Source organism: Bison bison, unplaced genomic scaffold (assembly GCF_000754665.1).
Source record: "Bison bison bison isolate TAMUID 2011002044 unplaced genomic scaffold, Bison_UMD1.0 scf7180017864495, whole genome shotgun sequence".
Lineage (NCBI taxonomy): Eukaryota > Metazoa > Chordata > Mammalia > Artiodactyla > Bovidae > Bison > Bison bison.
Window position 1 is genome coordinate 4458518 of NW_011495054.1, and position 23009 is coordinate 4481526.

The window sequence follows — 23009 nt, forward strand, 5'->3', positions numbered from 1 at the left end:
AAGCCCATGCACAGCAACGAAGACACAGTGCAGCCAAAAATAAATGAATAAAATATTTTTTTAAAAAGATTGGTGGAGTTGTCCTCACTGACCCAGGGCTGAGAAGTGACAGAATGTTCCCTCCCCTTCCTGAGTAGGTCCCCTAGGTAGTGGAAGCCTGGTAAGGAACTCAGCATGGCCAGATTCCCTTAGAAACCCAAGTTTTGAATTCTTGGCTTTATTGCCCAAGCTGTAGGATATGAAAAGAGTCACTTTATCAGAGCACTGACATCAAGGTTGCTGTGTGCCTTCCCTGAGTCCACAGAGGTTAAAAAAAAAATGGACCTGCTGGAGTTACAGACTCAACTCAGAAAGGGTTTATTGGCCAGAGCTGCAGGGAAGCCAAAGGGACAAGTTCAGGTGGGCTTCCTGCAGGAGGCTGCCAGCACAGCAGCACAGGGCGGCTTCTACTGCCTTCCATGAGCCCAGAGGCCCCTCAACCAGCTATATGGGTGTCCAGGAGCCTCTTGGGGATCGCTGGAACCCAGCCAGCCCTCCCAAACCAGGAGCCCTTAATCCTGGCCGAGCTGGGCTTTCAGAGCCTGTAGCTCTCCACTATCGATGCTGTTGCCTCCGCACACGATGACCACGACTGGGGCTGGGGAAGGGCACAGGTGGCCCTCAGCCTGGAGCTTCCCCAGGAGGCCTGAGTAGATGGCAGCTAAGGCTGCCCCGCAGGCAGGCTCCACCAGTGTTCGCTCATCATCTGCCCAGAGAAGGGGATTGGGGTGGAGGGGAGGAAAGGGAGGGAAAACCAGTTAGTGCTCAGCAGGCTCTGGGCAATGCAGTTCCATGAAGCCAGCCATCCAGGCATCCATCTCACAACCTATCATTTGTCTGACCCTCTGTCCATCCATCAATCTGACCATCTATCCCTCCATCCATCTGCCTTTCATCCCTCCATCCATCCATCATTAGACTGTCTGTCTGTCCATCTATCAGTGTATCTATCCATCATTGTATCATCCATCCATCCATCCATTCATCCATCATTTGACTGTCCATCCATCAATGTATCCATTAATCAATGTGTCCACCCATCCATCCATCCATTTCTATGTCATTTGTCAATCCACTGCCCATCAATCCATCCAACCAGCCAGCCACCCATCTACCTATTCATTATCCACCTTTCCACTCACTCATACATTCATCCATTCATTCAACAAATATTTATTGAGCACCCCCTCCCTGCCAGGCCCTGGGGAACACAACAGTGAGCAAGACATACCAACCCCCACCCTCATAGAGTTCACAGTCTAGTGATGCAGGTGAATAAGCATCTGGCACTTGTAAGAATGGTGGACTGGTGCACAGGAAGTCTTCAGCCCCAGTGGGGTGGGGGTGGGAAATCAGAGGAGGCTTCCTGGAGGAGGTGCCATGATGGGCTGAGTAGCCCTTTAGTTACATGAAACCAACAGGCACCAGGGCCAGGATGGGCAGCCAGAGGGAAGAAGAGTATGTACAGAAATCTGGAGGCTAGAGACAGGACACACTTCTTCACCCCCACCCCTTCCATCCACTCAGTGTACACTTACTGCATGATTACTATATACCCAGCCCTGTGATAGGCACTGAGGATATGGACAAGAGAAAACACACTCTCTTCAAGGGGTCCACGGACCTCGTAGGTTTCCAAGCCCAGGTGGAGGGCACTGCTCACTCACCCAGGAATCGCTGCACAGCACTCACGGCTTCAGCATCCTCCACCACCTCAGAGAAGATCCTAAACTCTTTTGTACACTCCAGGGCCCGTGCAGCCACTGTCCTGGCCCCCAGGCTCTTGGCTAGACTGCAGGAGCAGGCCGTTGGGGCAGGGAAGGCAGGGGTGTGGAGAAGAATTGGGGAATCAGGTCTCCTCCCTGAACAGCCCCAGCCCTCCCCAGCCCCAGGCACCCCTCCCATCCTGCTGTGGGCCCAGGACTCAGCATTTTAAGAGTCTAGAGCAGTGCCTGAGTCAGGGAAAGCACTCAAAAATTATGTGTCCCATGAATGGCTGATGAGCACATATCCCTCTGACTCTACAACCATGACTGTGCTGTTCTTGCATAGACCCCAGAAAGCCAAGCCTAGAAAATGATTCTTTCATTGTATTCATTCATAACCACTTATCGTGTCTATACTATAGCTGTATTTATTGACTATTTACAGGGTGCTGGATGCATGAATTTTCCTGGGGGGTCTTTTGTTTGTTTTATTTTTCGGTCGCACCATACAGCCTGGCACATGGGAATCTTAGATCCCTGACCCGGGATTGAATCCGCACCCCTGGAGTGGAAGCACAGAGTTGTAACCACTGGGCCACCAGGGAAGTCCCCAGGATTTTTTCTGTTTTAAGTCTTACAATCTCCCTTAGGAGTTAGAAATGTATGAGTCCCATTTTATAGGTCAGGAAACTGAAGTTCAGAGAGGTTGAGCAACTTGCTCAAGGACACACAGCTAGTCAACAGCTGAATGTGGATTCAAAGTCAGGCAGTCTGGCTCCAGAGTCCATGCTCTTTACCTCTGTGCTTGGGATGGCCTACCTGCTGGTATTTTCCTGAGCTGGGCAGTGTTTCAGGGCCAGGAGAGCTTTTGCTGAGCTCATCAGAACTGACGCTGGGACCTAAGTGGCCCACAGCATGGACTCTGGTGCCAGGCTGCTTGGTTTCAAGCCTAGGTTCTAAACTAGCTGTGTGACCTTGGGAAAGTCACTTTGCCTCTCTGAGCCTCAGTTTCCTCATCTGAAAAACGGAGATAATAATAATAGCTGGGGGTACTTCCCTGGCAATCCAGTGGTTAAGAATCTGAGCTTCCTCTGCAGGGGACATGGGTTCAGCTCCTGGTTGGGCAACTAAGATCCCACATGCTGCAAGGCCAAAATAAGATGAAGAAGAATTGCTGGTGCACGAGGTTGTTGTGGAGAATGAGTTAAAGCATTTCCAGTGCTTAGAAGAGAGCCTTCCAGACAGTGAGTTCTATAAAAGTGTTAGTCACAATTATGGTTATAGCTCTTATCCAGAACCAAGTCTGGGAGCAGAGACAACAGTGAATAAGGAAACACAAGGATAAGGAAATAAATACCCACTGTAGGAAGATGAGGGAGAGAGAGAGGAAAACCTCCAACAACAGCGTTGAGGGGAGACTCTCTCTGGGGCAGAGAAACCAACCAGAAGAAGAAGATGGAACCCCAGCACTTCCGGGCAGAGGACACAGCCTGTGCGAAAGCGTGGAGGGCAGAAAGTGCCCAGCCCATTCAAGGGACAGGAAGACAGGCCAGTGGCTGGAGTGGAGTGCAGAGGGGTCTGATTCCAGCCTGAGAGCCTAGGGAACGTGCTGATGGGTTTAAGTAGGGAATGAAAAATTCCTACAGATCAGTCATGCAGGACTAAGGAGACCCCATGGAGGGACTTCCCTGGTGATCCAGTGGTTAAGACTCTGCCCTTCCAATGCAAGGGGCATGGGTTCCATTCCTGCTCAGGGAACTAAAGTCCTGCATACCGTATGGCACAGCCCCAAAAAAAGAAAATAAAAATTAAAAGATAATTAAATGCTTAAGGACTTCACTAGCATTGCAGTGCACTTCCACTGCAGAAGGCACACGTTCTATTCCTGGTCAGGGAAATAAGATCCCGCTTACCATGTGGTGCAGCCAAAAAAAATTTTTTTTAATTAAAAAAATAAAAGGAGACTCCCTTGAGTGCCCCCACCCTCACTAATTGGGACTGAGAAGCCCCAGGACAGCCCAGCACCCCACAAATGCCCCCAGCCCACGCCTACCTAGTGATGCCGGGAAGCGTCACCAGCTTGCCTGCCTTGATGGCTGCGTTGAAGCAGTGTGCCCCTTGGGTCTCCATGGCGATTATGGGCCCGTGTTGCCAGCCCACCTCTGCCAGACCAGCTGACACCCCGGCCAGGAGACCTCCGCCCCCGACTGCCAGCACCAGGGCACCCGGTGGGGTCCCCAGCGCTGCCTTCAGCTCCCGTACCAGGCTCACATGGCCTTCCCTGTGGGACGAGGGAGTGGGAGAGGTGGCAGGACTGAGGGCGGGCCCGGTCCCCAAGGCTCACAGGGACACAACCCTCCACAGTGCCAGCCCCCGCCCCATCCACGGCAAGGGGAGGGGAGACCCTGCCACACTTAGTTCACTCAGCTTCCATCCACTCAGTTCATTCCTTCACTCATTCTTTCTCCCCTTCGTCAGCCTCCCAGGCACTTTCTCAATCCATTTCATCCATCCCATAACTTTGGAAAGAGGCAGCATTTGTGTGTCTGCTTAAGAGCTGAGCAGCATGGGAATTCCCTGGTGGTCTAGTAGTTAAAACTCCTCGCTTCCACTGTAAGAGCCATGGGTTCGATTCCTGGTCTGGGAACTAAGATCCTGCACGCCAAATGGTATGGCCAAAAATGAAAGGGCAGACCACTGTATCACTTGGAATCAGGCCAACTCACGTCCTGCGTCTGGGACCCAAGGTCTCCACCACTTACTAGCTGTGTGGTCTCGGGCAAGTTTCTTGACCCCTCCAGGCCTCAGTTTCCTCGCCTGTGAAATGGGCATAAAAAAATCTCTCTCTCTTGGGGAAGACTAAATGGATTAAATGTGTCCCAAAGTACACACTTAATCAAGGGGATTTATTCCTAGCATTTCAATCTTATACATGTGGAAACTGAGGCACAGGGTGCTAAGATGCTTTGCAAGGTCATACAACTCAGGAGTGGCAGAGGTGGGGTCTGGACCTCCGTGTGCCTGACTTCCAAGCCTCTTCTCCTCTCTGGAGCTCAATTTTCCCTTCTGTCCAGTGGAGGACCCTGACTCAATGAGGGTCTCCCAGCACTGAGCTCCATAGGGGAAGGGACACCAGCCTTACCATATCAAGGGGTGGTCAAACGGAGGGAGGTTCACCCAGCCGTCATTCTTGGCCAACTCTTGTGCCCTCAGATTGGCCTCTTCCCAGATCTAAAGAGAAACCAAGACCTTCAGAAGACAGGAATTAGACAGCTACAGAGGTTGGAGCAGTGCCTGAGGTCTCCTGGATGACTCCAGGGCCTGATGGACTGGGGAGAGCCCCAAGGGTGAGACCACAGCTGGTGTGGACCCAGCAGCCTCCTGGGACAACAGCAGAACTTCCGCGTGGAGAAAAGGATGCCACGTGATTCCCACAAGTCAGATGGGACATGTTCAGCTGCCAGGCTGGATAAGAACGAAGCCCACCAGCCTGTGGTGCTGGGAAGAGGGGGCTCCGAGCTCCCAGTGCAGGGGGTGTGGGTTCAATTCCTGGTCAGGAAACTAAAATCCCACATGTTGTGGGGGAAAACCTTAATAATTAATTAATTGCTAGCTCATTCTGTAAAGAATCTGCCTGCAATGAAAGAGACTTGGGTTCAGTTCCTGAGTTGGGAAAATCCCCTGGAGAAGGAAATGGCAACCCACTCCGGTATTCTTGCCTGGAGAATCCCCATGCACACAGGAGCCTGGCAGGCAAGGGATCGCAAGAGTTGAACATGACTCAGCTACTAAACCACCACCACCAATTATTAATTAATTAATGACAAAGCCTGTTTGAGACCCCAAGAACTATAGCCCACCAGGGTCCTCTGTCCATGGAATTCTTTAGGCAAGAATAATGGAGTGGGTTGTCATTTCCTTCTCCTAGGGATCTTCCCAACCCAGGGATCAAACCTGAGTCTCCTACATTGCAGGCAGTTTCTTTACCATCTGAGCCACAAGGGAAGCCCAATAATTAATTGTTAATTATTACTTAATTAAAGATAAAACCTGTTTTCTAGGGATGACAGCCAGCTAGATGGATGGATAGACTTTTTTTTTCCTTCTTCCAAGGAAAGGAGAAGGGTTATATGTTAAGTCTGTTTCTTTGGTAACAAAGTGAGCCAGTGATGTCCTTTCATATCAGGTGGACTCAGAGTGGGGGATGATGCTATAGTGATCTTTACATTTTATTGTCTTATTGAATGGTAAAAATGTATAGTGAGTAATACCAAGGGTTAGTGAGGAGGAAGGGAGAGAGATGGAGTAGGAAATGGCAACCCGCTCCAGTATTCTTGCCTGGAAAATTCCATGGACAGAGGAGCCTGGTGGGCTACGGTCCATAGGGTTGCAAAGAGCTGGACGTGACTGAGCACACACACACACACACACACACACACACACACGGAGACAGATACTATCCTGATAATCACCAGCTTCCTGTTTCTCCTGGGTTCATACAGGAAACCTTCTCCAAGTGGAGAGAGACAAGTCGACAGATCTCAGCCCTTAATATACATCACGTCTCACTCACCCCTGAGCTCAGCCATCCTAAGGGATGACTAGGTCCCAGGCATAGTTCACTAAAAGGAAAAAGAGAGTCTCTCAGGGGCGAGGGAGGGGTTAAGGAGGAACAGCCCCTCCAGCTGCTTTGTCCTTCTTGGGGTCCTTACCTTTCCAGTCAGCTGAACTTCGGCCCCCTCCCCCTGCAGCCTCTTCACCACCTTCACAGAGGTGCCCTCGGGGAGCACAATGGTGGCTGGGATGCGCAGCTTCCGGGCGGCATAAGCAGCTGCGATGCCCGCATTACCCCCTGCGGAGGCAGTAGAAGAGGGTGCTATGGGCAGTTGCATTAGTCTATTGACACACTATTCTCCTGCCCGCCCCGCCTCCCATTTTCCTTTGGGAGTCACTCCTTCCCTACGCTTATATGCCCCCCCCGCAATTGGCCCCAGAGGTGGACACGTGATCTAGGTGGAGCCAATCAGAGAACTCAATCACCTGAACCATGATTCATTCAGGGACGAGTGCATGATACAAGCTGGGCGTAAAAGACCAGTTCATAGACCGAGGAGACCACGGGGAGAGGGTCCTCCCCTTTCACTACGGTTGGCAGGATGGTAGGAGGCAAGCCTAAAACTCCCGATGGCCATCAGGCAGTCTATATGAGAGAAGAGTTAGTGTAAAGGGAAGGCAAACCAAGAAAAGGAGAGATACAGAGGAGACCACCTGGGTCCAGCTGTGCCTGAAACCCATTATCCCAAGAATTCTTTGATTCTTGGAGTCTGTAATTTAAACCTGTATGAATTGGGTTTCCATCACTTTCTACCAGGAGGCTTGAATGATGGGAAGGGAGCAGGACATACAAAGCAGCTGTCTGCTATGACCTTGGTAAGACTGGACCTTTAAGAAGAGGCCAAGCCCTGGACACCTCCTGCAGCTCCAACCCCTCCTCCACCACACCCAGCCCCCAAGGACCCTCACGAAGTAGAAAGGGGGCAGGCTCACCTGAGGAACACACCAGGTGTCTGCATCCCTTTTTGGCCACCTAGGAAGACAAGGAACGTGAGCAGGGGCTGACCCGAGCAGGTGTCCTGGAGCCCTGGGGGGGATGGAGTTAGACGCTCCTCATCGTATCCCACTCCAGTATTCTTGCTTGGAGAATTCTATGGACAGAGGAGCCTGGCGGGCTACAGTCCATGGGGTTGCAAAGAGTCTGAGGGACTAAGCGCAGCGCAGCATACCACATCATACTCCAACTCTCCCCATCCCTCATCCTGCCCACAGCACTCCCTTCCCAGCTCTACAACCTCACTCCTCCCCTCCTGCCCTCACCTCTTGGCAGAAATGCCCGATACCGCGGATCTTGAAGGAGCCCGCCGGCTGCACATTCTCATACTTGAGGAAGACAGGCATGCCAGCCACCTGGGACAGCGCCCAGCTCTCCAGCAGAGGCGTGACGATGTGGAAGGGCTCACCCTCGGCACATTCCTCCAGAGGGCTCTTCATCTCGGCAACCACCTGGAGGGCCTGCAGTAGGGCACGAGCGTCACAGCCCAGCCGGCTCCAGCCCAGAGTCCCTCTAACTAGGACCGGGGAGGGGGAGGGAGAAGCCCCTTGGCTTGGCTCCCTTCATTCCAGGTGGCTGCCAAGCTGTGAGGCTCCGGGCAAGTATCTACACCTCTCTGGGCCTCAGTCTGACCATCCCGATCAAGGAGATTTGTACTAAGGGTGCTTTTCTTCTGTTAATGTGGATGCTACAGCGCAGGAATGGAGAACATGGCCAAAAGCGGTGATGAGTGAATGAGATTGGGAGAATTCATGCAGTCATCATTCATTGATTCAAAAAAAAAAAAAACAAACATTCCTGAGCACCTACTGTCTGCCAGGCAGTTTCAGGTTTCGGGACCAGGTGTGGACAGGTCAGAGGCAGCCCCATGTTTTAGTTTGGGAGACAGAATCAAAGAATTGCAACCTGGAGTGAGCTAGTGGGGAAGGTACTATTTTATCGAGGGTAGTCAGGAAAGACCCTCTCTCAGGAAAGAAACTTTAAAAAAAAAATTTGTATTAAGGGGGACTTCCCTGGTGGGACTCTGCACTTCCAATGTAGGGGACACAGGTTCTACCACTGGTTGGTGAACAAAGAGCCCGTATACCTCGGGGAAAAAAAAATTAAAAACTTGTACTATGGAAAATTTAAACACAGCAAAATGTCAAGAAACATCTGATGTAGCCGCCACTCAGCTTCAACAGTCATCAGCTCATGCCTGGCTTGTTTGTTCCATATCTGTACCCATCCCCCTTCCTGTATTATTATTTTTTCTATCTTTATTATTATATTTTCCTCCCATATTATTTGATCTGTAAATATTTCAGCATGTAGCTATAAAATTAAAGAACTCTTTTTAAACATTGTAGCCACAGTTTCAGAGCAGTATACATTTGTCCAAACTCTTCAAATTCTAACCTTGAGTAAGCTATTTTTATTTCATGGAAATTAGACCTCAGTGATGTTCATTTTTAAAAATGTAATCACAATACCATTATCACATCTAAAAATATTAACAATCATTTCTTAACATCATCAAATATCTGCTAAGTGTTCAAAATTCCAATCGTCTCACTAAATGTGATTAATGGTCGGTTTTGCAGATCGTGACAGTTTAAGGTTTTTAACAGTTTGAATCGGGTTGCAGAAGGGAGCTGTGCATTTTGGTTGGTCGAGAGATAATTTAATTTCCTTTTGATCTGCAGCTTCTCAAAGCGGGAGGGCTTCCCTGGTGGCCAGTGGTAAAGAATCCGCCAGCTAATGCAGGAGACGTGGGTTCGATCCCTGGGTCAGGAATATCCCCTGGAGAAGGAAATGGCAACCCACTCCAGTATTCTTGCCTGGGAAATCCCATGGACAGAGGAGCCTGGCGGACTACAGACCATGGGGTCGCAGAGTCAGACACGACTTAGCAACTAAACAACAACAAAGGGGAAACTTTGAGATGAACAAGGAGAGACAAGCAAGGGAAAAGCACTCCTGCAGAGGGAAGAGCAGATGGAACCACCGCTTGAGGGAGGTGAACTTGGAGTGTTCCTGGCGCTGATGAGACAAGGGATTGGGTAGAGGTGAGAGTATGAGGCAAGCAGAAAAGGTGCTTAGTCTTGTGAGAGCTGGACCCTAAAGAAGGCTGAGCACCAAAGCACTGATGCTTTAAATTGTGGTGCTGGAAAAGAGTCTTGAGAAATTCTTTGGACTGCAAGGAGATCAAACCAGTTTATCTTAAAGGAAATCAGCCCTGAATATTCATTGGAAGGACTGATGCTGAAGCTGAAGCTCCAATACTTTGGCCACCTGATGCAAAGAGCCGACACATTAGAGAAGAAAGACCCTGATGCTGGGAAAGATTGAAGGCAGGAGGAGAAGGGAGAGGCAGAGGATGAGATGGTTGGATGGCATCACTGACTCAATGGACATGAGTTTGAGCAAATTCTAGGAGATAATGGAGGACAGGGAGGCCTGGCATGCTACTGTCCAAGGGGTCACAAAGAGTCAGGCAAGACCGAGGGACTGAACAAGGAGAGGTGAGCAGGGATGTTGGGGAGGGCGTTCCAGTCCACAGTGAGGCGTTGGGATATTATTCTATTTCTACTTGCTTTGGGAAGCCGCTGGGAGATTTGAAGCTAAGACGCGGGTGAGTGAGTGAGTGAGTGAATGAACCAGTGTGAAAGGGCAAGAAGCAGAGAGGGAGGAAATTAGAAGGGAGGGAAAGTAGAAGGGTTTTTTGTTGTGTTTTGTTTTGTTTTGTTTTTTAAGGAGCAAACGCTGTGTCCCTTTTGTTTTTCCTTTGGGAGGGAAAAGCGTTGGGCCGCCCCTTTGCAGTTCCACTACTTGCCACTAGGAGGAGCGCATCAACCTCCATCAGCTACCACCAGCTCAAAGATTCTAGTCCACACTTACTAAGTCAGGGCTGGGCTCCCCGCATCAGAGGGTTCCAGGTCTCTTATCCCTGGATTTGACTCTGAGTCCTTGCTGGGATGGCCCTGAGATTCCCCAGGCAGAGAAAAGCCTGAAACACTTCCACCCAGCTCCATCCAGGAAAATTCATGGCACTGGGGGAGAGCAGCCTGTGGGCCACCCAACCAGCAGACCCAGCCCTGGCTTCACCTTGGTTCCAGAGCCCAAGAATTTGTGTTTTGAGATCAATCAGAGGGTAAAGTTAGAAACTAGCTATGATGCCCTGGCTGTGTGACACAGGCAAGTATCTCAACCTCTCTGTGCCTGTTTTCCCTTCTAAAATGGGAATAATAACATCCGAACTCACAGGTTAGAGTGCAGGTTTAACCACTCCAGTATTCTTGCCTGGAGAATCCCATGAACAGAGGAGCCTGGCAGGCTACAGTCCATGGGGTCACAAAGAGTCAGATATGACTGAGCAGCCCAGCGCAATAATAATAACAGATATTCTTTGTTGAGTCCCTATTATGTGCCAGAAATTGGCTGAGTCTTTTGGAGGTGTCATCTCCTTGGGATCTTCTAACGATGCTAATATGCTCATCCTTACTCTAGAATGTTTACAAAGCCCGGACCTAGGAACTGGGGATACCATGGTGAACAAGATAGACATCTACTCTTGGAGGGGACTTTATAGTCTTATCAGGGGATAATGAAGATCCCACATGCCGCAACTAAGACCCGGTGCAGCCAAATAAATAAGTTAATTTAAAAAAATGTTTTTGAACCTGAGCCCTAAAAAAGTGAGACTGAACTAACCACACAACAAACTGGGAGAAGAACTTGGGCATCACAGGACCACTGTGAGGATTAAGCAAGGCCTTATATTAAATAGTAAAGACATCAACTCTGCCTCACGCATAATAACAGCTAATAGTTATATGGGAATTACTGTGAGTCGGGCACTATGCCAAGCACCTTATAATAATTACAACAACCCTGAGATAGGTTCAATTATTAACTCCACTTTATAGACAATGAAACTGAGGCTCAGAGAGGTTAAGTATTAATAACTGGCCCAAGGTCGCACAGCTAGAAATGGCATGGCCAGGATTCCAAGTCAGGCAGTACAAGTTGGCATCTGTGCCCTTCCCCGCCATGCTGCACTTTCTCTTTTATAGTAGCATTATTATGATGATGAAAGATGTGAGCATTTAGCACTTGACCGCTGGTTGTCTTTAGAAGCAAATGCTGCTGGTTCAGTCCTCAGGCTCCCCCCAGCCCTCTTGGTTAGACTGCCCAGAAAAGAACAGCAGGCATCAGTTAAATGAATGAGTCCCAAGTTGCCAACAGCCTTATCAAGCCCAGAGGCCCATGAGGGCACCTGCTACATCTATGTATTTGGATAAAGACCAGCTAACTGCCTTTTCCACCTCCTTTGTCCTTCAGCTTTTCTCCAGAGGCCACCCGCGACACTCTGCAGCCAAATCCTTGACGCCAGGGTTGGGAACCTCAGCGACCTCTTAGTTGCCACAATGCCCAGCCCCACCACCCTGGGAGCAGGGTGGGCTCCCCAGTCTTCAAGGTCCTGGGCCCCCAGCCTTCTGCTGCAAGTCAGACAGGCCGCAGGCACCCAGAGCTGAACCTATGGAAGGACTTCGGACAGCCTCACTCCCCCACTTTCTGTCCAACGAGCTGGGACTTGGCTCCAGAACCTTCCAAACAAACCTCTACTCACATTCACAAATGCACGCAGAGTCCCAGGGCCCTACTTGGGGCCAGACCCACTTACCTTCCTTCCCAACAGTTCTCAGACCAGCTCAGGGCCAGTCCGCTGCCCACCAGCCTTCTTGGGCACCAGCTGTGCCAACTCCCTGCAGCCTCCTGTGGCCTTGGCCCCTCCCCTCGTGGTTAAAGGGATAGCTCTCCACTGGAGGAAAAAGGGGACAAGATCAGCCTTCACTGCTTCTCAGTTTGCTGTCCCAGACATGTGACGACCTCGCCCCATTTTACTGATAAAAAAAAACTGAGGCCCAGAAATGGGAATTCACTTGGCCAAGGCCACCCAGCCAGCAAGGGTCACCCTTTACCCCTCCCTCTGGATCACCTCTGCTGTGACACAGACACCTCCCAATCCAGTGCTTGTCCCAAATGCCAAGCCACTTCCCCTGGACCTTGTCAAGGTCAGCTTAGGTCTGAGAAGAGAAAACAAGGATAAAGAAACAATTATTATCTGTCACATGAGAAAGTCATGTTTCCTTCTGAAGTTCCTCCTCATCTCTGATATTTTATGCCCAACACTGGGACTCAAACAATTATTTATTGTTCAAATGAATAACTCTGACAATCAATTCATTCATTCCAAGAATATTTATCGGACACTGACTCTAGATCAAGCCCTGGGACCATTAGCCTCAAACAAGACAGCATGTCCCCTGCCCTCAAGAAGCCCCAAAGGGGGACTTCCCTGGTGGTCCAGTGGTTAAGAATCTGCCTTGCCATGCAGGGGACGTGGGTTCGATCCTGATCAGGGAAGTAAGTAGTCGCCTCATTGCAGCCTCTAAGTCTGCGCGCTCTGGAGCCAGTGTGCCACAGTTAGAGAGGCCTTGGACCAAGCCAAAGATCTGGCATAATGCAGCTAAGACCCGATGCAGCCAACAAAATAAGTAAGCCCCAGGGGACCGCTGAAGAGCAGTTGTGATCAGTGCTGTCAGACGTTGGCAGGAAGTGGGGAGGGCCAGGGCTGTGGGTGCCCAGAGCAGGGCCTCGCCTGGCCCCAGGAGGCTGGGAAGGCTTCCTGGAAGAGGAGACTCAGTGAAACCAGGAGTCAGGAACACAGAAAGCAAAAGTAAAGAACTAAAAAAAATGGGGTGTTCCAAGAACAGATGTGCGCAGTAGGGCTGGTACCGAAAAGGCAAGGGCTGGAGAGGAAGTCCGTCTGGGGCTGGAGAGGCGGGCAGGGACCAGAGCCCACAGGATGCCCCTACCAGGGCAGGGTGTGGACCTCACCTGCGGCACTGCATTAGGCAGGGGAATGCCACGATCAGATTTCTGTCTTGTCTCTGTTGCCATCTCATTGGGTGATTCTAAGCTGGTCACATCCATGGGGTGGTGGGTGGGAGGCGGGAAGGCTCAATTCCCCTGTATGTCAGACTGGACGTGAGGTCCAGGAAGCACGTGGCTGAGCTGCCCGGACTTGATGATTAACTCCCAGGCCCTTGGGGTCAAAGAGAACTGCTTGGTCATGATTCTTGATAAGGACTTTAGCAATTTCATTGCCTCCTCACACTACGCACACGCCATCCTTGTCAGATGTCCTGTCCTGGAAGGGGAACTGGGGACACGGAGGTGGTAAAACCTAATTTATGCCCTGAGGTGGCCCCCAGCCTGAGGGGAGAGGAAGATACCAATTCAGTGACAACCCTAACATCCCCTAAGAGGACACAGAACAGAAGATCCCCAAAGGGCAGCTGAGGGTGGGGTGTGACCAGGGAGGGCTCCCTGGAGGAGGGGGCCTTAGCACACATGCTCAGACAAGAAGCATGACAGCCACATGTACTGCAGGTCCACTGTATGCCAGCCCTTCTGTGTCGACAAGAGATTCCCATAGGTTTTTGCTTGTTTTGTTTGTTTGTTCGGCTCCACTGCCTCTTCATCTGGGTGTGTGGACTTTCTAGTTGTGGTATAAAGGCTTAGTTCCCCTGCAGCATGTGGGGTCATAGTTCCCTCTCAAAGTTTATTTTAATAGTTGAGTATTTATATGCTCTGTGTGTGTGTGCATAAGATAATATCCAGAATTTTATGGATATTATTACTTAGAAAGAAGCTAAGACAGGTATTAAAGTTTTAAAATGGAGCTTGTTTTAAAAAATATGAAGTAGTAGCAGTAAGTTTCTGGCATGAAGAGGCAATAACAATTAGAACACAGACCTTGAAGCCAGGCTCTAGTACAAATACCAGCTTCGCACTTACTGGCTGTGTAACTTTGGGTAAGTTGCTTAACATCTCTGTGCCTTGTTTTCTCAAGTGTTGTTACTGTTCAGTCGCTAAGCCATGTCTGACTCTTTGTGATCCCACGGACTGCAGCACACCAGGATTCCCTGTCCTTCACTCTCTCCTAGAGTTTGCTCCAACACATGTCCATTGAGTCAGTGACGTCATCCAACCATCTCATCCTCTGTTGTCCCCTTCTCCTCCCAACCTCAATCTTTCCCAGCATCAGGGTCTTTTCTTATGAGTTGGCTCTTCGAATCAGGTGGCCAGAGTATGGGAGCTTCAGCTTCAATGACAGTCCTTCCAATGAATATTCAGGGTTGAGTTCCTTTAGGATTGACTGGTTTAATCTCCTTGCAGTCCAAGGGGCTCTCAAGAGTCTTCTCCAGCAATATGAAGGCATCAGTTCTTCAGTACTCAGCCTTCTTTATGGTCCAACTCTCACATCCATACATGACTACTGGAAAAACCATAACTTTGACCTTTGTTGGCAAAGCAATGTCTCTGATTTTCAATACACTGTCTAGTTTTGTCATAGCTTTTCTTCTAAGGAGAGAGGGTCTTTTAATTTCATGGCTGCAGTCGCCATCCGAAGTGATTTTGGAGCCCAAGAAAATAAAATTTGTCACTGTTTCCATTTTTCCCCATCTATTTTCCATGAAGTCATGGGACTGGCTGCCATGATCTTCATTTTTTGAATGCTGAGTTTTAAGCCAGTTTTTCAACTCTCCTCTTTCACTTTCATCAAGAGGCTCTTTAGTTCCTCTTCGCTTTCTGCCATCAGAGTGGTATCCTCTGCATGTCTGAGGTTGTTGATATTTTGAGGTGTGGGTCGGCAGCGGCCTGCTGTGGGGACAGGGACACTGGCCACAGCAGTCCTGGAAGGTTTGTGTTGGCATAAGTCCTTTTGGAGGTCACCTTTAGCCCTACCATAGAGCCTGTAGATTCCAGGACCCGGCCAAACAACAACAGGGAGGGAGCCCAGCCCCACCCATCAGCAGACAGTTGGATTAAAGATGTACTGAGCAGGGCCCTGCTTACCAGAGCAAGACCCAGTATTCTCAAATGTGGGGTGAGGATTAAACACAACTTCCTATGTGGAGTTGATGTGAAGATCAAAAGAGTTAACAAATGTGAAATATTGAGAACAGTAGCAGGATTTCCCTGGTGGTCCAGGCGTTCAGAAGCCACACTTCCGGGACTTCCCTGGTGGTCCAGTGGCTAAGACTTGGTGCTTCCAATGCTGGGGGCCTGGGGTTCAATCCCTGGTCAGGGAACTAGATCCCACAAATTGCAACTAAAAACTCCTGCATGCCACAACTAAAACCTTGCACAGCTAAATAAAGAAAGAAGAAAAAAAAAGAAGGCACACTTCCAACGCAGGGGGTTGCAGGTTGAATCCCACAAGCCCACCGTTCAGCATGGCCAAAAAATAAAATAGTTAAAACAGTAGGAAGTATTTTGTGTGCGCTGCTGTTGCTGCTGCTGTTGTTGTCACTGTGATGAAAGGTGTGACTCAACAGTATGGTGATGATTGCACCGGCAGGCCATGACAAGGTATGACATTGCTCTATCACAGGGTGATTACAACACCTGGGGGAGGTGGGTTTTGTAGCGAACGCCACATCGTGGAGTCTGACTTGGCTCAGAGAGGCCGAGTCACTTTCCTGAGGTCACACAGCTGTGGCCGAGCTTAGGGCTTAGACCCTGAGGGACCAGGCTCCAAAGCTCCTGATCTGGAAGAGGATCGGGTGGGGAAGCCAGAGTGGCCACATCAGAGGGCAGAGGAGGCTGGAGAGGGGTCTGAGTCACTGAGCCTTGCCCCCCCACCCCACCCCCACTCCTGCCGGAGAGCCACATTCATTAGCCGGTCCCTATCCCTGACATCTCAAGCCGCCGAACGCACGCTCTGGCCAGCTTCCTGGATTATTCATTAAGCTTCATTTCACCATCCTCAACCCCAGCTGGCCTTCTTGTTCCCAGGGCAGGGGAACTACATAGAGAGGAAGGATGGAGTCTTGGACATGGGGGTCTGGCCCTTGGGACTTGCAGTTTCGACCTTGGGCTCCGCGTCATACATTTTCCGAGTCTGAGACTCAGTTCCATCAACAGGTGAAACAGTGGGGGCTCAGACAGTCAAGCAAGCAGCCCAGCTAGGGAGCCGCCCCAGTGGGATGTGGCCTCGCATCTCCTGACACCCAGCAGTGGTGGTGGTGGCTTAGTCGCTCAGTTGTGTCTGATTCTTTGCCACCCCCATGGACTGTAGCCCGCCAGGCTCCTCTGTCCATGGGGTTTCCCAGGCAAGAATACCAGAGTGGGTTGCCATTTCCTCCTCCAGGGGATCTTCCCGACCCAGGGATCGAACCCGCATCTGGTACATCTGAGCTAATGTCTCAGACACTCACCAAGATGTTAAATCATTCCAGAGCAGAGAGGGTCTTAAACTAGGGGGTGATGTTTTTGCAGGCTGGAGCTGATTCACTCTGTCCTCCGTAGAGGAACATGGCTCTCTATCTGCCACTGTCCCCATCTTTCTCTACAGCCTCCCCAACACCAAGCAAGCTCCTACTTGGTCCCTGGAGTTATTTGAGTTTGCCTGCCCTGGGAACCTTTGGACAGAGGAACTCTTCCTCTCTCCTCTTGCCCCTGAAAAGGAAAGGAATCAGTTATTAACAGAGAAACTGGGGCACAGGATAAGGCTCAGTGACTTGCCCCCTGTTGCTCAGCAAAATAGCCCACGGGACCAATCATTGAGAGATACCACATCCAACATGGATGCTCTTGTCCCAGGAGACATACACATTCACACGCATGATATCTGATCTGGAAGTATCTGCTGCTGCTGCTAAGTCGCTTCAGTTGTGTCCGACTCTGTGCGACCCCATAGATGGCAGCCCACCAGGCTCCCCCATCCCTGGGATTCTCCAGGCAAGAACACTGGAGTGGGTTGCCATTTCCTTCTCCAATGCATGAAAGTGAAAAGTGAAAGTGAAGTCGCTCAGTCGTGTCCGACTCTTAGTAACCCCATGGACTGCAGCCTACCAGGCTCCTCCACCCATGGGATTTTCTACGCAAGAGTACTGGAGTGCAGTGCCATTGCTAATTTCCTGAACAGGGATCAAACCCATGCCCCCTGCAATGGGAGCGCAGAGTCTCAAACACTGGACTACCAGGGAAGTCCCATGAAGGAGATATAATATTTTAAGAATATCATCTTATCACTGCTTCCCCCTTGCTTCACTCCCCTGGGAAGAAGAGAGACAGACAGACAGTGAGAGACAGAGAGTGACAGAGACAGAGAGACAGACAGAGACAGAGAGTAAGAGAGACAGAAAGAGAGGCAGAGAGACAGTAAGAGACAAAGAGACAGATCAGAGAGAAACAGAGAAAGAGAAAGAGAAAATAAAAGAAAAAAAGAGGGAAGGAAAGAAAAAAGGATCCTACTTGTAGCGTTTGCTAATTCTCATGGTATCAAATATTGCCCCAGCAGAGAGCTTCCCTGGTGGCTCGGACAGTAAAGAATCTGCCTGCAATGCAGGAGACCTGGGTTCGATCCCTGGGTTGGGAAGATCCCCTGGAGGAGGGCATGGCAACCCCTTCCAGTATTCTTGCCTGGTGAATCTCCATGGAAAGAGGAGCCTGGCAGGCTACAGTCCAGGGGGTCGCAAAGAGTCAGGCATGACTGACTAACACTTTCTTTCAAAACAGAGAAGGGAGTGAAGACACCCTCACTCCTGAACAGTTCTCTGAAGTGCTTGCCTGTGACCCCTGGACGATGGGACAAGGAACCACGTGGCTGTAAATGAGGAAGGGCACCCCCTACAAGCTGGAGTCCGGCAGGGGGCAGGGTACAGACCAAGGGAGGCCCAGGCAGCCTCTCTACCCCATCTCAGTCCTGGAATGTCACTGCCATCCCTCGTTGTATCCAATGATTTATCTGCTTGAAATAAAAATTAAGCTGATTTAGAGGAAAATAGAGAAGTCACCACCGGGCTTGTGTTCTGAGGCTGAAACTCGCTGCAAATATCTTGTGTTTTTTGGTGAACTTTGGACAAAATCCGTCACAGGCCATTTGGTCTTAGTCAACTCCTTACATGTTGATGCGTGGGTAATGATAACCCCAAGGCGGGAGGGACAGTGTCGCCAGTTTGAGCCACAGGGCCCACACAAGGGACTGTTTGTCCTGTTTGGGGATGACGCAAACCCGGACAGCATCACCACATGCAGTGCCATCAAATGGCTCAAGGAGGGTTCCAAAAGGTCTGGGTCAAATCGAATGATGGATTGAAGCCAGTTGAAAGAAAATAAAGAGGGCTGGCTGCCAAGTCCTACAGCCAGGGCCACAGAGGTTAAATGAATTCAACCCAAAACAAGTGAAGTGTGATTCGATTGTATTAATCTCATCAAGAAAATACTTTAACTTCTCTGGGAGTTGACTGAGTAGCAGCTAGACATAGAACAACAGATATTTTGTTTGTTTTGTTTGGGTTTTGGGTTTTGTTTTTTTTTAAGGCTGACCCAAGTGGCTTGTGGGATCTTAGTTTCCTGACCAGGAATCAAACCCTAGAAGCACGGAGTCCTAACCATTGGACCTCCAGGAATTCCCAGAACAACATTTTTTTAGATAAAGTCCAGCTTCCCTGGTGGTTCAGAAGGTAAAGAATCTGCCAGCAATGCAGAAGACCTGGGTTCGATTCCTGGGTTGGGAAGATTCCCTGGAGGAGGGCATGGCAATTCACTCTAGTATGCTTGCCTGGAGAATCTCCACAGACAGGAGCCTGGTGGGTTACAGTCCATGGGGCTGCAAAGCGGTGGACACGACTGATTGACTAAATGTAGAGCACACACATTTCACCCACACGAGATCACTTGGTCATGTCAATAAACATAAAGAAGATAGAACAAGGGAGCACACAGTCGCATTCTATAATACTCCTAAGCAGAACTGTTCAGCTTCTACGCTACTGACATTTGGGGCCTGATGATTCTCTGTTGGGGGGTATGCTGTCCGGTGGGCTATAGGATGTTGAGTGAATGGAGGGGAGAGTGACAAATCCAGTAGGGGACAAGTTAGCACAGGCCTGCCCTCAGGATGTTCATGGTCTTCTGGGAAGAGTCCCAGGGCTGCCAGGCTGCAGAATCTCAAAGAGGCTCCAACCCAGACTTGATGGGGAATAAACATGAATGAGAAGCCAGGCTTACAGGGAGGCCTCAGGAAAAGGGGACCAGAGAGGTGGGAAAGTCCTAGGTAATAATAACACTGCCAAAGATAGTCATAATAGCAGCTACTATTCTTTGAGCTCTTACCCGGTGCCTGGCACTGGGCTGTCACTATCTCTGTCGTGCAATTCCTAGTAGGCATCATCATTCCCATTTCTTGGGGGCAGGAAACAGACTTAGGGGAAGTCACACGACCACCCCAAGGTCACAGAGCTGGGTGTCAGTTTCACCCCAGGTTTGATGGACTCAGGAGCCAGAGACCTTAACTAATCAGGAGATGCTCGGGCTTGGCTGCACACTCCCAGGGAGGGTAAACAGAAGTGAGAGCTGTCTGTTCCTCCCCTGGGACTGTGAAAACAATTATCGGCATCCCTACCTCCACAACCAAGGACACACTGACCTGGGTGTGATGTAACAGAGCCGGCAGGCAGAGGTGAGGGAAGCAACTTGCCTACGGTTCACAGTCAGACTCTCTTCCCTCCTCCTGGGACCACCGGCTCTGCCCTCACCTTCCTCCATTAGATATATCTGGGCCTCAGTTTGCCCATCTGTCAGATGGAGGAACTATTGGTCGCTCAGTCATGTCCAACTCTTTTCGACCTGATGGACCGTGGCCCTCCAGGCTCCTCTGGCCATGGGATTTCCCACGCCAGAATACTGGAGTGGGTTGCCATTTCCTTCTCCAGGGGATCTTCCCAGCCCAGGGATCGAACCTGGGGTCTCCTGCATTGTAGGTGGGTTCTTTACAGTCTGAGTCACCCTCCAAAGGGCAAATGGGGGAAGAGGACTTTCAATTTCCTCCCCTACTTCTCAAGACCTTTCAAGGAAGGACTAAATGGGAGAGGATAGCCCTGGTACCCGATTACCCAGAGCTAGGGACAACAATGCCCTCTTGAGTACCAGAAAATGAAAATAGCCATCCTCTGTTAAGTGCCTGCCATGTGCTATGCACTGCCTACAACTGTACATCAATTAGGCCATAAAATCCTCATAATGTTACTGAAAGCTCAGCCTCTCTGTACACTGATGTCTAATCAGATCCCAGAGAAGTTTTGGGTGAAGTAGAAAAAAATTGCTTTGCCAGGCAAAGGGAGACACTCCAGGCTCCTGGCTCGAAAAACTATGTGTCTCAACTCCAGAGAGTCCCTTGGACTGTAAGGAGATCAAACCAGTCCATCCTAAAGGAAATCAATTATGAATATTCATTGGAAGGACTGATGCTGAAGCTCCAATACTTTGGCCACCTGATGCAAAGAGCCGACTCATTAGAAAAGACCCTGATGCTGGGAAAGATTGAAGGCAGAAGAAAAGGGGGTGACAGAAGATGAGATGGTTGGATGGCATCACCGACTCAATGGACATGAGTTTGAGCAAGCTCCGGGAGATGGTGAAGGACAGGGAAGCCTGGCGTGCTGCAGTCAATGGGGTAGCAAAGAGTCAGACACCACTGAGTGACTGAACAACAATTCCAAAGAACTTAATGAGAGTTTTTATAATCATGGGTCAAAGGTAGGGTCTCTAACAAGATTACAGTGTGAGCAGGACTTGCAGTCCCTTAAGTCTCAAATGGTCTTCTAAACTTAATGAACTTTTCAGGTCTCTTTAACCTTGCTTCAGGTGATTTCTCAGCTACTCCTCTTTTGATTAGTAACTGTTCAAATTGCCCTTTGGAACTCAGGAAAGGTCATAATGGTGGAGTCTTGCCTACAAGAAATGGGGGACAGAAATGCCTCCATACCTGGGAACCCCACAGGGCCCTGCTACGTTCCAGGGTGATGTCAGTATTCTAAGCTGATACTCTGTAAATGGGTTAATTGTAGGCTTTGTGAGTCAGATCTCAATAAAGTCACTTTTTTTAAAAAACTGCCCAGACAGGATGTCAACAACGACAGACATTTTGTCTTTTTCTTTCTTTTTGGTTCTTATATGATTGATTTCTTTAATTTGGTGTTTTTCAGATCATAGCCATTATCCTTTCTTTTAAAAAAAAAAAAAGTCTTTATTGATTTTGCTACTATATTGTTTCTGTTTTATGTTTTTGGCCACATTCCTGTGGGATCTTAGGTCCCCAGCCAGGGATTGAACCTGCACACTCTGCACTGGAAGTCAGAGTCTTAACCACTGGAACGCCAGGGAAGTCCTGTGATTAGTATCTGTTGAAGCAAATGGAACAGCAGCAGCAGCACTAAGTCATATCTGACTCTTTTGCAACCCCATGGACTGTAGCCCTCCAGGCTCCCCCATCCCTGGGATTCTCCAGGCAAGAATACTGGAGTGGGTTGCTATTTCCTTCTCCAGGGCATCTTCCAGACCCAAGGATTGAATCTGTGTCACCTGCATTAGCAGGTAGATTCTTTACCACTGAGCCGCCTGGGAAGCTTTCCTTGAACAAAGGTAGCCTCAAAAGCCTAAATCTGGGATATCTGATTGTGGCCAGATGCTCTCCCAACCCCCATCTCCAACCCATTCCCTCTCACCCCAGCTTTATGTCCATAAAGGACTCAGAATTCCTAAATTTGCCTTTGACAACTAAAAAATGTCATTTGTCTCCTGATTTTCCAAGAATGAAGTTGCTGCTGCTGCTAAGTTGCTTCAGTCGTGTCCGACTTTGTGCGACCCTATAGACGGCAGCCCACCAGGCTCCCCCATCCCTGGGATTCTCCAGGCAAGAACACTGGAGTTGGTTGCCATTTCCTTCTCTAATGCATGAAAGTGAAAAGTGAAAATGAAGTCGCTCAGTCGTGTCCAACTCCTAGCAACTCCATGGACTGCAGGTTCCTCCATCCATGGGATTTTCCAGGCAGGAGTATTGGAGTGGGGTGCCATTGCCTTCTCTGATTGCTAGCAATCGCTGACTTTTGACACATCCTGCCCAAAAGGAAGTCAGGGCTGAGATCAGGAATGAGGCCCTCTGAGCTCTGGGGAAACCAGCAGAACAGGTCTTAGGACAGTTGGATATTTCCAGGAGAAGTTTTTAGGAACCCGATTTCTTGTATCTTCTCATATCTAGAAAGACACTAAAATCATTAATGGAGAATTCTGTTCCTGGTGACCAGCAGCAACCTTCTACCGAGAGGTATACCCCTTTCACCAAACTATACATATATACTGACCTTCCCACCCTCTTTGGAGCAGCTCCTCTGAGCTTTCTGGAAGGGTATCTGCCTGGCTATTGTCCTCAGTAAGTTCCCAAATAAAACTGAAACTCAAAGCTCTCAGCTCATGCATTTTTATTTCAGTCAACACATTTCATCCTTGCCTCCTGGGAGATCTTGGGCAATTTTATTTCATCTCTAAGTCTGTTTCTTCACCTGTGACATGGGACTCAAAATGCCCACTCACCTGGTTGTCTCAGGGGTAAGTGAAGCCCCACATCACATAGGAAATACTTGACATGGAATCAGGCACAAGCAGATGCTCAGGTGAGATAAGAACCAGCTGTATACACTCGGGGGAGTGGGGCTACATGTGAGCTTCCTGATGCCCACTCCCTTCAGCTCCGCCAACCTGGATCCCCAGCACAAACCCGAGGATGTTCCACTACGGAGCGGGCTTGGAAGTACCTGTGG

General features: G+C 49.6%; 1 protein-coding gene across 2 annotated transcripts; it reads right to left on the reverse strand.

Moving 5' to 3' along the window:
- Positions 1-207: 207 nt before the first annotated feature.
- SDSL (serine dehydratase-like) lies at positions 208-13362 on the reverse strand. Of its 2 annotated transcripts, none has more exons than XM_010828561.1 (10): positions 13237-13362; positions 12335-12422; positions 12020-12157; positions 7620-7814; positions 7293-7332; positions 6458-6597; positions 4888-4976; positions 3799-4026; positions 1707-1831; positions 208-745 (listed from the first exon to the last, which is right to left on the reverse strand). In XM_010828561.1, exons 4-10 carry the CDS (start codon positions 7791-7793, stop codon positions 552-554), a joined length of 990 nt encoding a protein of 329 aa, XP_010826863.1. In that variant the 5' UTR covers positions 7794-7814; positions 12020-12157; positions 12335-12422; positions 13237-13362; the 3' UTR covers positions 208-551. The 2 variants fall into 2 exon arrangements, with proteins under 2 accessions (XP_010826863.1, XP_010826865.1); XM_010828563.1 differs by lacking the exon at positions 13237-13362 and adding an exon at positions 13135-13203.
- Positions 13363-23009: the final 9647 nt, after the last annotated feature.